At 43.5% G+C, this 12,149-nt stretch overlaps 1 protein-coding gene across 6 annotated transcripts in view; it reads right to left on the bottom strand.

Moving 5' to 3' along the window:
* The window catches only part of LRP1 (LDL receptor related protein 1), a 308,287-nt gene that overhangs the window by 151,282 nt on the left and 144,856 nt on the right, over positions 1 to 12,149 (bottom strand). For all 6 annotated transcript variants that reach the window (XM_061554630.1, XM_061554632.1, XM_061554633.1 and 3 more), the window contains 4 exons: positions 9,161 to 9,383; positions 7,855 to 8,044; positions 7,007 to 7,150; positions 2,647 to 2,883 (listed from right to left, as the gene is read on the bottom strand). In XM_061554630.1, the coding sequence (XP_061410614.1) occupies positions 2,647 to 2,883; positions 7,007 to 7,150; positions 7,855 to 8,044; positions 9,161 to 9,383 (794 nt within the window). The remainder of the gene's footprint in view (positions 1 to 2,646; positions 2,884 to 7,006; positions 7,151 to 7,854; positions 8,045 to 9,160; positions 9,384 to 12,149) is intronic.

The following is a 12,149-nucleotide window of genomic DNA, read 5'->3' as shown; positions in this document are numbered from 1 at the left end:
AGCTCCATGGAGCGTTGCCCCGAGTGCTGGTGGGAATGGTAAATCATCATGTTATCACGCGAGATGATAACTTGCTTGCCTGCCTGGTATGCAGGAGGTCAATGATTTGTACTCACATTGTGAACCACATGGGAGCAAAGAAGACGTGAGCCTGAATGTGTGAATGGACATGTTCTATGTATTCAATACAGATTTATTGGATCTCAATACCTAACAGAGAACACTTTTTGTTTGTCTGTTTAGACATAAGCACATCGTTGCAAACGTTTAAAATTGTTGTTGTAATAACTTGTCTCTTTCGCTGTATGAAATAAAACATCTGTAATAATTTAAAAACGACAATTTTAGAATATATCGATTCAGTTTAATGGTGTCAAGCGATGCCAAACGTATAGCCACATATTGCGGTATTAATAATATAGTTTTAAACAGTCATTGTTATAATATAAAAAAATATGTGAAGTAATAATTATTATCAGAATATCAATTAATGTTTGAAATAGATGTTTAGGAATGAAAATACAAAAAGACCTCTAAATAAAGGAATAAAATATGCAACCTTCGGCTATAATGTTGATTGGTAAAAAGAGTAATTGCGAGCCCAAAGTGTTCAACTGTGACATCGAGCTAATGATTTCAATGTGAAAGTCGGTCTAGCGCGACTCATTTAAACGATGCAATTGATGTCGACATTTCTTTTGGAGGGATGGGAGTTGGGGGGGGGAGGTCTATTTTTTACGTGTTTTTTTTTTCAGATTATAGTATCAAGCCAGAACCAGCCTGAGCCAAAAACAAGAAAAAAGTGAAAGAAGTGAAAAGTTCAGCAGGATTTTGGCAATTCAAGCAGACTTTAGGCACAACAGGGAACTGGGATTTAAAATCTTGGGGCCATAGGAAGTGACTCATAGATCACTGGCAGACCCAAGGAAGGAGTAAAATCCGACAGCAGACAGAGAGGCTGAATAACTCCTGCTGCTCCAAAATTAATGATTCCACCTGTACACCCTGTACCAGCTTTCATTAGAAGCCAGCCACACGCTTATGATTAGCAGTGTGGAAAGCCCCACATTTCTTAAGGGACATTTTAGCGTGTGGTGCACTTAAGCAATGGCAGCATATGCCACAAAATTGTACCCTGTCTGGCATCAGGCAAAGGAAGATGTGTGTTGGCATCAACACACGTGTTGTCGAAGGAAGTGCGTAAAGTGTTAATCCAAGAACATAATTGCGCAACTTGCATTGCTCGGCTCGATAAGCCTTTGGCATTTATGCCACCATCACAGAACAGTGGATCTTTGCAATCTGTGTGGAAGGTCGATTTTGCAAATCTGCTTAGGTTAAATTTATATCGTCTTAGCGTGCTTTGTGGGGTAGAATTTTTTTATTTGTTGAATATTTGATGGCTTTTCTGCACAGTTCTCTGAATGTCAATTGTGAGTGAAGCAGATTAGCAATGATTTCGTGTTACAGGTTTCAGTATTGGATATGGCTCGACATAAAATTACAAGTGTTGCGGGAGAAAATCTCACCCTTCCGTGAAAACACACCACTGGTAACAAAACGTCAGCGGAATCGTCTTTTTCGCTCTCAAGAGGGTTACAATTTTCTATCTGTGCACGAATAACCAGATTAAAGTGATTGACAATCATCGTATGACAAAACCAATTATAAATATGCAAGCTCACGTCATTTGACTGCTATATTGAAGACAAATTTAAAAGTCTACCTGCTCAAAAAAGCACGATTCTTGCATGACACTCTAGGTCGAGTGATGACGTTCTTTGGTGACCTCGAGATTAAATGGTAATACTGGTAGGAACCTCCTGGTTACACCAGCCCACAGGGGATTATTTTGTCTATCCGTCGTGCATCCAAAAATGGAAGGGGTGGGGCTGAGTGGAGAGGGGAGGGTGGGGAGGGGCTGGTTAGGGAGGGTGGGGAGGGGCTGGGTGGGCAGGGTGGGCCTGGGTGAGGGGGTGGAAGGGGTGGGGCTGGGTGGGGAGGGGCTGGTCACCCCGTGGTGCCCTTATAAAACTCAACGTTTAACCTAGTCACGCCGGCTTGTGCCCGCCCTCACAGTCGGCCATATTTGCAGAATACACCACGCCGCCGTTGACCCTGGCCATTGACCGAGCAACCCAACGTTCCTACCAGCTCCCTCCGCAGGAATGTGTTAATTGTATCAAGCCTTGAAGGATGCTGGGCTAAACTGACCCCGACTGGAAATTTAATGCTCAACCTTCCAGTTGGAAGCTAAATGGAATTCACAAGACTATTCATACTGCCAACACGAATGCGTATTTGTAATAAATGTACAAGTAAATATACATCGCGCGCTTTCAGATGCGCGCTTCTGCGGCCGTCTGGAATGCTCCCCCTTCCGATATTAGAAGCCACTGGAGCTATGCATACTTTCACATCTACATTGAGAATTCATTTCTTTAGAACTGATTTTTGTGTTTAGTTTGTCGTCCCCCCCACCCGCACCTCCGATTAGCACAGTTGGCTACGTACGGTGCAAATATAATATAACAACACGCATACATACAATACAAACAAACATTTTACGTTTGAAGCTTTCGTGAAGCTTTCCTGACTGTAAGGATTCATTACCGAAAAAAACCTAAGAGTAAAAATTCTACGTACTGGTTTTAAGGATAGTCTCCCGCTCTGTGCCGTCAATCTTCTGCCGCGCCACGAGGAAATTGGTGGTGTCGGCAAAGTAGACGTATCCGGTCTCGGCGTGGAAGTCAACGGCGCGAGGGTTCACGAGGTTCTCGATGGGGATCATGAACTCGTCCTGCACTCGCCCCGTCACATCCATGCCGCGGATGATGCCCGGGCGGCCCTTGCCATACAAGAGGAAGAGCTCGTGGTCGGGCTCTGCACGCACACACACACACACGCGCGCACACACACACGCGCACACACACACACGCGCGCACACACACGCGCACACACACGGACGCACACACACGGGACGCACACACACACGCACGCACACACACGCACACACACACGCACACACACACATGGACGCACGCACACACGGACGGACGCACGCACGCACACACACACACGTCCGAGAAGGCACAGATGGGTTATGCACAGCACATAATTAAACTATTTTCATTTTATCAGGCAAGGCCCACTGAGCTATATAGCTCTTTTCTCAGAAGCGACCTGGCTATAACAAATTATAGTTCGATGAAGTGGCTTATCGCGTAGAAATTTATAGCAGTCAAGTATTCTAAACAAGCGATGTAGATTCTAAATGTGGAGAACCCTGCAAAAAATCCACGTGACCATGGGGAGAGAGAGACTTGCAAACTCCAAATATACAGGCGTCAAGGGTCGGGATCGATCCCATGACCTCATGTATAGCAAACGAGGTAGTTAACATCTCGCAACACGCAGCACTTGCGAAGCTCGGCACACCATGACATCTATTGCAGATACTTCTTTTTACTCATCACAGTTTCCGAGATCAGGACCAAAAGGACCAAAATTAAAAGTGGCCAGCAATGAGTAGCGCTATTGAAGATAAGATGAATACATAATGGGTAAAAGTTCGGGCATTTCTTGAATTGAGCAAGGTTATAATAAGAGCTTGGGAGAAAAGGAGACAATTGAAACAAATTTCCAAAGTCCGGCAGTGTGAGAAAAGAAGAAGAATGCTTTGTTCTGCAGTATAGAACATGTTGAAAGAAGACAGACCGGTCACTTTGGTGAACTATAGTCCTCGGGCATGAGTGGAGGAGTGAAGGGGCTGAAGTTCATGGGACCGGTAACCATAGTAGTAGCGCTAGAAGAGTGATGGTGTGATAGTTTCAACAGTTGCGATGGTTGAGGAACGCTGAAATGGTTTATTGCTTCACAATCGTTTTTTACATTCATGTCACCGCATATCACTGCTTAATTGAGCATTGGGGGCAATGGTTAACCCTGTTGTTGGCCTTGCACAAGCGGTGGAAATTCGACATTGCTTTGGAGGGGACAAGTCTCCCCACGAGGAAAAAAACCCCAAAGACATCTTTGATAATGTTCTACATAGCAGTACTTATTTTATTCAACCTGGAAGGGTGATAAGATTAGTCAAATGCCTTAAATGAACTTGATGTTTTGGCTCGTTAAACCTTCCTAAAAAAAGACGGAGAAAGATGAACATTTTTGTATTTTTAAATGTATCAACATATAGCATATTCGTATATACTGCCATTTTATAACCTGACAGATGCCAAGCAGTAATGGTGATTGCCAGATGGTAAGAGTCCATCAAAAGGTGATTCCTGTTTAATTGGGAAACCATCAACGCAGATTCATGCGCTTGAAAATGTGGAACAATATTTACCAAATATTCACAGCAGCCTGTTTTTTAATGTGCCCCTCATTCAAATTGTTAAATTTATATATTATGTTGCAAGTGAATGTTTTATGCATGTGTTCAGATTCAGGATGGAATAGGCAATCCTCAATGCAATATCGCTTAAAAAGCATGTAAGTTTTAGCTCAGAACAGTCATTTAAAATTGGAATGCAGCAATCGTATACATTTCCCAACTACTTTTTTCCTTTTGCTGTAGGATTAAAGGTTTGCATTTGACATTTTTATACTGCATATATACACCCTTACGCCTACAATGACACATGATATAACACACTTCCAACTGTGCATGAAATGCTCACAAATCGTGAGCTTTTAACCATTCTGTCAAAGAATTGTGACCGCAGGTGGCAATTAAAGTAACACATTATGCCACGAGTGAATGTAATTCTGCAACCGACATAGTTTTTTACTGCAATTATAACAATCCTATCTGATATCAACTTTTATGCAGTTACTATATGCGTGCTTGAATTTTATATTAATTCCTTTGCATATTAACATTTGTAAGGCAATGCTACGGGTGCAAAAGAGACGGCCCCAAGATAAGAAAAATCTCGGGACTCGTGCAGCGAAACATTCAGCGACTTCTTCTTGGTTCTTTCGGTAAAGTCACGTAGAATGGAAACAATAAAAATAATAAAATAAAACATAATAACATAATTCTCACGATGTTGTCTCCCCGATAGACCTGGTCTTCACCTGATGACGGCTGCTTGCGTTGTGGCCGAAACGTCGTGAGAATTATTTTATTATGTTTTATTTTATTATTTCTATTGTTTCCAATCTACGTGACTTTACCGAAAGAACCAAGAAGATGAATCCCTGCAGTCACGAAAGCTTTAAATCGAAATTCATTCAGCGACTGTTAAACAGGCTGACAACAAAGGGGAAGCTAAAGAGTGGGAGGTGATGGGGGAGGCAGGCACACTTCGGTTCACTTGAAGAGGGCAGCGTTAAATTCAGCCACTAGTCGTTTGTAACCCTGACAATACATATGGTCGGGGAGGAATGTGCTTCCTTTCTTGCCCTCTACAACACCTCCCCGTCAATCCCCTAAACCTCCCACAACAAATTCAAACTCCTCACCCAACCTCGCCCGCACATTTTCTATGAAGCCCTATATACTTGTAGAGGGTGCAACAACCCACAGAAGAAAGCATGAGGTCATGAATCGGGTTGAGCCCTCATGCGCACGTTCCGCCATACTTCACACAAACTCCACGGAGCATGCGTCCCGTGCTAACCGCACACCCTCATCCGTTGCATCTTAAAGCGCCCAGACACAGATACCCCCCCCCCCTATTTCACAGTTGTGAACTCTGTGCTAAGTCTGATGGCATAGAAATTATAAAGTAATAGGGAACTGACAAAGGTGTTGCATAATAGGCTACAATACAACTACTTACTCGAGTAATTCCGTATTCAAATTGTGGAAAGGTGTTACACGGGCAATAGATTCGTTTTCTCAAAAATAAAGTCTGCAACATATATATTCGCTAATATAACGATAGATGTTTTTTGTATCCCCCACTCCAGTTGTTAAATCTGTGTGCATATGTATAAGTCAAGTTCTGAAACAAAGTAATGAGCCACACAAGACATTATGAACGATTTCCTTAACTGCTTATAAATCACTCCACTCTGTCTGCAGTACCCAGGAATGTAATTGCTTTCTTTAGAATGTCTTGTGTGTGTTATTTCAATCACATCCAGATTTTATTGGCCATGTATGAGCAGAGAACTAGGTTGATATAATGAGCAATGGGGAGTAGAATACCGAGCCGCTGGATGTGATGATACAAGGAATTGTGGAATGAAAAAAACATTTCAGCACATCTGGCTCATCATTTCTTCGTGACTTCATTAATTTCCATCAGGCTCAGAACACATGCACAATGGGCAATAAGCCAAGGTTATGTTATGGGCTCAAAACAAAGTGTATCCTATCCTGTACAAATGTAACAGGCTCAAAGACGCCACAATACATACCTACAATGGTTGTTGATTCAATAGACCCTGGCAGCATATGTTTCTTTAATCTTGATAAGACCCAACACAAACAGTGAGGAAGGCCTAAAGAATGCCCACGGCAAGCACTCTGGAAAACCAAGCCACAGACGACATGGTAATGTCACGTCTCGGCTTGCTACCCTTGGTATCTGGCCAGCTCTTGCTGCCGTTCCCTCGGCCACCTCATAGTCAACTTGCCTGGCTTGCAAATCTGGCAAGTCGACTGAACCCGCATTCCCCGGGCAACACGTGCAGCTGAACCCCGAGCTATGCGACTCACTTGTCTTCTGGGCCATGTGGCTCGCATTGCCAAGGAGGCTCGGACCAAACACAAAGTCAAGACCGCCCCCCGCGGGAACAGTCACAATGTCTCTCTGCAAAGGTCATATTTCTGGCTGTGTTTTCATTGCGATTAGAAAACACTGCAGAAAATAACAAAAACACGCATTACTTGGTATCGTTATGTGCGGAGGACGGGGGGTGGCGGGGGGAGCAAGGTTGATTAGCGTCAGCGGCCAAACAAGTTTAGTTTGTAATTGTTAGTGAATACAGTAATTTTACGCCTTCATCTCAGTCACTTCGGTAGGTCCAACCGGGCGGGGTGACTTACTCTTGCAGGACTTTCCGTCGCTGCCCAGGCTGAATCCCGAGCGGCAGCGGCACGTTCGAGTCTTGTGACTGCTGGCCAGCAGGCAAATGTCAGAGCAGCCGCCCGGCTTTCCGTACTGGTCTGGGGCGCAGGCGTGGCTGCGTACTGTCGGGAAAGAGGGGCACGACAAGGAGAACGGGCAGCTTGTCTCCAACAGCACGTGACGCGCACGTGGACGAGCATTGTTACCGCTTTACCCGGTGACAAGGAAACACAAATGAACTTTGGGAATTATGCTCCGCTTGTTGAACTGACGTATTAAGCCTTCCCCCATTCTGATGACGTACTCTCATGTAAAATAAATTTATCGGTATCGAGGCTCCCACAAGTCTATGCGGGAGGACGTGTAGTACACATTTGGTGCCAGCTATTGTAGAGTGTGGTCTTGTTGCTACAGTTCTCTGCGGTGAGTACAATGCCTTAAAAAAAAACGGCGCTACGCCTCTCGAAATTAAATTAACGCTGAACCGCTTGCGTGTCCCGAGATTCAGCGGTGAACGGGACCCACCCTGCAACTTAGAGACGTCTCGGAACGGGAGAAGGGGTTAATTGTGCATGAGGCGGCGGTGATGATAATAATAATGCCAGTTATAAACACGCTGCAAAACATTTCCGCTGACAAATGACCGAGACTGATGGTGCGGAGGAACCCGGTTCGGTGTCACTTTAAAGCCTGGCAAAAAACGTGGAGGGGGGGGTCACTGGGGGGGTCACTGGAGGGGTCACCCCCCCCCCCACCCCCAGGTGTCTCTGCAAAGTCGGTGTCGCAAAACAAACGCCGCGAACGGGCAGCGGTGGACGGGACCCACCTGTGGGTTGCCTACGCCGGTGGTAGATGTGCAGGGCGCCGCCCTTGACCACGCGTGTCAACACCTGGTAGTCGGTGCTGTTGAAGCGGTTGACCCGGATGACTGTGGTGTTCTGCGGCGAGTTGCTGTTGTCGATGCTGGTGGCGTAGAGGTAGTTCTCGAAGACGCTCAGCCCAAACAGGTGCTCCACCTGCATCGCGTTGGGTGCCCCACAGAATGTGTGGTACGTTTTGTTAACACGCCGTGCTGTTGCGCAATATTCATCGTCGTCCCCATAAAGGGTGCGCGCGTTAGGCTTAACGATGGCGATTTAACGAAAGATCGAGAAAGCAATTTTTGACATGGTGTAACACGTACTCTGCTGACCCTGATATTTATCCACTGCAACTTGACATATACACACACACTCCTTAGTGGTGCATGGGCCACAGCAGAATTAATCACTAACCAATAAAGTGACCAAAACGTTGGTGGTACTGATTAATCTAAAAAAACAACTTTCAATGTAGTAAGTTATACATAATTCCCTTTGAATTGCCACAAATAAATGTTGACTATACTTTTACCATTTCAAGTGGCCTTAATAGCTATCATAGTTAGTGTAGGCCTGCGGGCTATATAAAATCTATGCACCAAACAAATAATTTACGATTTTGGCTGTCTTCAAGCAAAGCTTTGAACAGATTAAGTTAACATGACATTCATGAGTGGAATATTTCAACAGTGCAATGTGGTTCTAGTGAACTGGCTTTTTATCTTGACTTGAAGCTTTCGTGCCTGCAGGAATTCATTTAATTTTTAGATAGGTTAAAAAATAATAATGTAAAAACTACGACGTTTTAATCGCAACACAACCCGATGACGATCGCTTGTGTTGCTATCGAAACGTCGTGACTGCAGGGATTCATATTTTTGGTTCTTTTGGTAAAGTCACATAGAAGGGAAATAATAAAATAATATAAATATAAAACAATAAAAATTATCACGACGTTTCGACTGCAACACAAGCAATCATCATCAGGTGTGAAATCCACAGAGAATTTTTATTGTTTTATATTTATTTTATTTTATTATTTCCCTTCTATGTGACTTTACCAAAAGAACCAAGAATAAGAAAAATAAGAACAAGAAAAAACACCATGGTGGCACGTATGAATAGCATGGAGAGATGGAATGCAGCTGCAAACTTGCAGAAGCAGTGTTGTCAAATGAGGCAGTTTGGATATAACCAAGTCGTCTATGAGGATAGATCCCCGTTTTACGAAGAGAATGTGTTCCTGGAAGACTCTGAGCAGTGGCTACTTACGGAGGGCCCCTGAATGATGGTTCTCCTGTTACGACCCTCGTAGTCCACGACCTCGATGTAGTCCAAGTAGGCGTCTGCCCAGTAAACCAGCCGGCTGACCAGGTCAAGCGCGATGCCATGCGGAAAAACAATCTTGCTATCCACGAGCTTGCTGCAGTTTCCTCCATCCATGTCACAGCGCTCGACCTTTGGGATCTGCCCGTAGTCGGTAAAGAAAAGTTTCCTGTGGCACAAGACACAGCGCATGAGCACACGCGTGTGCATGTACAGTCCTTTAGTCGATCCACTCCTGGATGGGGGGCATCCACACACAGCGCAGGTCATTGGGGCCATTTCATCGACATTTCACCACACTGGTGAGGGTGGACTGGCGAATGGGAAAGCATATAAGTGGGAGCACAGGAGTAAAGTGCAATAATTAATTTTGCCAGACCATAACTGTCTACCCATGCAGTTTACCCCATATTCTTGTACAGGGAAATTGCGTTTTCAGGTCCATACGGTGTACAGCCGTTTCAACAAGGGAAAAAAATTCTCTATTTGTTTGTATCTCTCCTTTATGATGGGACTTTGTAGGATAAACGCTGAGATTTATAAGGGCACGGGGTGACCAATAAGGTCTGAATTGGTCTGTAATAAGTTAGGCACTGATAAGGGGTTGACAGGTTTGTTATACTGCCTTCTGCTGCCCACAACCATACCCTGTATATATTGAAGCCTGGATGTATGCACACACAAAAACACACATGAACACAAAACCATTGACGCACACACACCAACTCCTCATTTCCCATTCAGCATTATAGACATTTAGAGCAAGTACCCTTAATGAATACCATTTAAGGTGTGTGGGAAAATACCACATCTGAGTCTGCCTGTACCAGACTGAGATTTGAATTGTCGCAGGTATGAAAAGCTTCGGGTTTAACCATGATTGCACTGCAGGGAGAGGATGCCTCTGCATCCTCTCTCTGTGAGCTCATCTCTCTCGCTCTCACATGTACATTTCAAATCTCAAAGGAATGTTTTGTTATGGGGGAATTGTTGAAAAGGTCACAATGACTTCTCTTATGTAATTCGAGGAGGCGCACCATTGCCTCGTGTTATTTTTCGTAAGATTCTGATAAGCCACAGACCACTGTTATTGTCTATGGAATATAGTAATTACATTGTCAACACTTTATGTGATGTATGCTTTACTTCTTCAGCAGCTTTTACAACTAAACAGCAGTGAGCTATTGTGTGCCTGTATCACATACCAAATGTAACATTTTAAAAGTGCTTGTAATTATGAAAATTGTATAGTAATTTGTTCCTTCCTTTTAGCAAGCTTGCTGGGATAAAATTCCCCTGTGCCAAGGATAGGAAGTTTTCCTTGCGCACAAACTGGCTGTAGACAAATAATTGGCAACATCTTGATAAACGAATGAATGCACAGTGCAACTCAACATGTTCCATTAACTAAACGCATTGCCGGCATGAACTCATTATTGCCTTCTCGATGTCCAGTAAACTATTTTCTTCACACGACCGTATATCCCTCAAGCGAATAGCCCATGTTGAAACGATTTACGGAGGAGACATGAAAAAATACACGAGCCCATACACAAATTATAACTGACCATCTGCTGAAATGAATAAATGTCTTCATTGGTATCACGTTTGGGGGTAAACATACATTGCGTGATTAACGTGAGCACCACTTCTTGAATGTCGCGGCTCTTGTGATTGGTCGACTGCCCATTCCAGGCTACATTGTTTTGTAATCCCCACTGGTTTGCTCTCAATTACAGCCACTGTACCTGTGTTGTTCTTTAAATTCCACAAGTGTAATGCACAAATACAGTGCAGTGACAGATGCTTAAACCAACATGCATGCAATATTATAAAAAGAATTAGAGACAATATTGGCAAATTACAAACAGTGTTCTTCAACCTCAGACTCTCGATGCTTTACTATTTATTGGCTCCATAGTCTGCATTACTGAGAGCAAATATAAGACCGTGTGTGCATGTGAATGTGTGTTGAACTTCTTTCGCACCACAACGTAGCCAACCGCGCAAATCGGAGGTGTGGGGGAAGATCGGAGTTGAGACTTCACAGGATAAAAACTAATTCTCGGACATTTTCCACAAAATGGCGGCACGTATCCAGTTACTGTACAAATGGTGGAATGAGTGCGACCTCATTAAAGCAGATCACAGGTTTACAATTCAGCCCTGCATGTGTAAATTAATGATGTTCACATTTAAGTTTCATGGTCGACTAGTTGGGTTTGCACTTCCCCCCAACAATAATTTGAAGTAACACTGACCAAACATTTAATATAAAAAAATTGTTTCGCTGCCCGTTACAGATGCTGCTGGTTTATACCACGCTATAGCACAGGCATATAATGTGAAGTTTGTTATAAACTATTAAGGAATACGTGTTTTATTTATTTATTTATTGGAGGGTGATTATATTTACTTATAAATGCAACAAGAGTTAAATAAATTGGGGAAATCAATGTATGAAAATGCCAATATTGTTTTTACCTAAATAAAGAGAAATGAGTTTTGTTGGGACAATACGTGTACAGTTGTGCAGTCCGGTGGTGGGGCAATTTGTGGCCAAATGTTGAGGTCAATTGGTTGGTGCTGAAATTATACCCCACAAAGCAGACACGTTGACAAACATGTGGTGACATTTAAACAGAAACGATGGCAATAAATAATAGATTAATAGCTAATGTAAGACTTTCTAGCACAACTCCAAAGGCAAGGGGCTGAGTGCACCAAGACATCTGGGGATGTGATTACTCCTCTGGATAAATAGACTGCAATGCAACTGAAGCCAAGTGTAGTGTTTGTTGTAGAAAAATCTGACTAGCATTAAGCCAAAGCCAACACAACTCCCACATCTTGTGGCCTGAGCCAACAAATTGGTAATGTTGCCAAGAGCAATATATTTGATGGCAATGGGCAACGTGCACAAACATAAACAGAG

The sequence above is a fragment of the Lethenteron reissneri genome, chromosome 20 (assembly GCF_015708825.2).
Source record: "Lethenteron reissneri isolate LAM-NWPU_2019-01 chromosome 20, ASM1570882v1, whole genome shotgun sequence".
Classification (NCBI taxonomy): domain Eukaryota; kingdom Metazoa; phylum Chordata; class Hyperoartia; order Petromyzontiformes; family Petromyzontidae; genus Lethenteron; species Lethenteron reissneri.
Note: the sequence above shows the minus strand (reverse complement) of the source record. Positions and strands in the feature narration are given on the sequence as shown.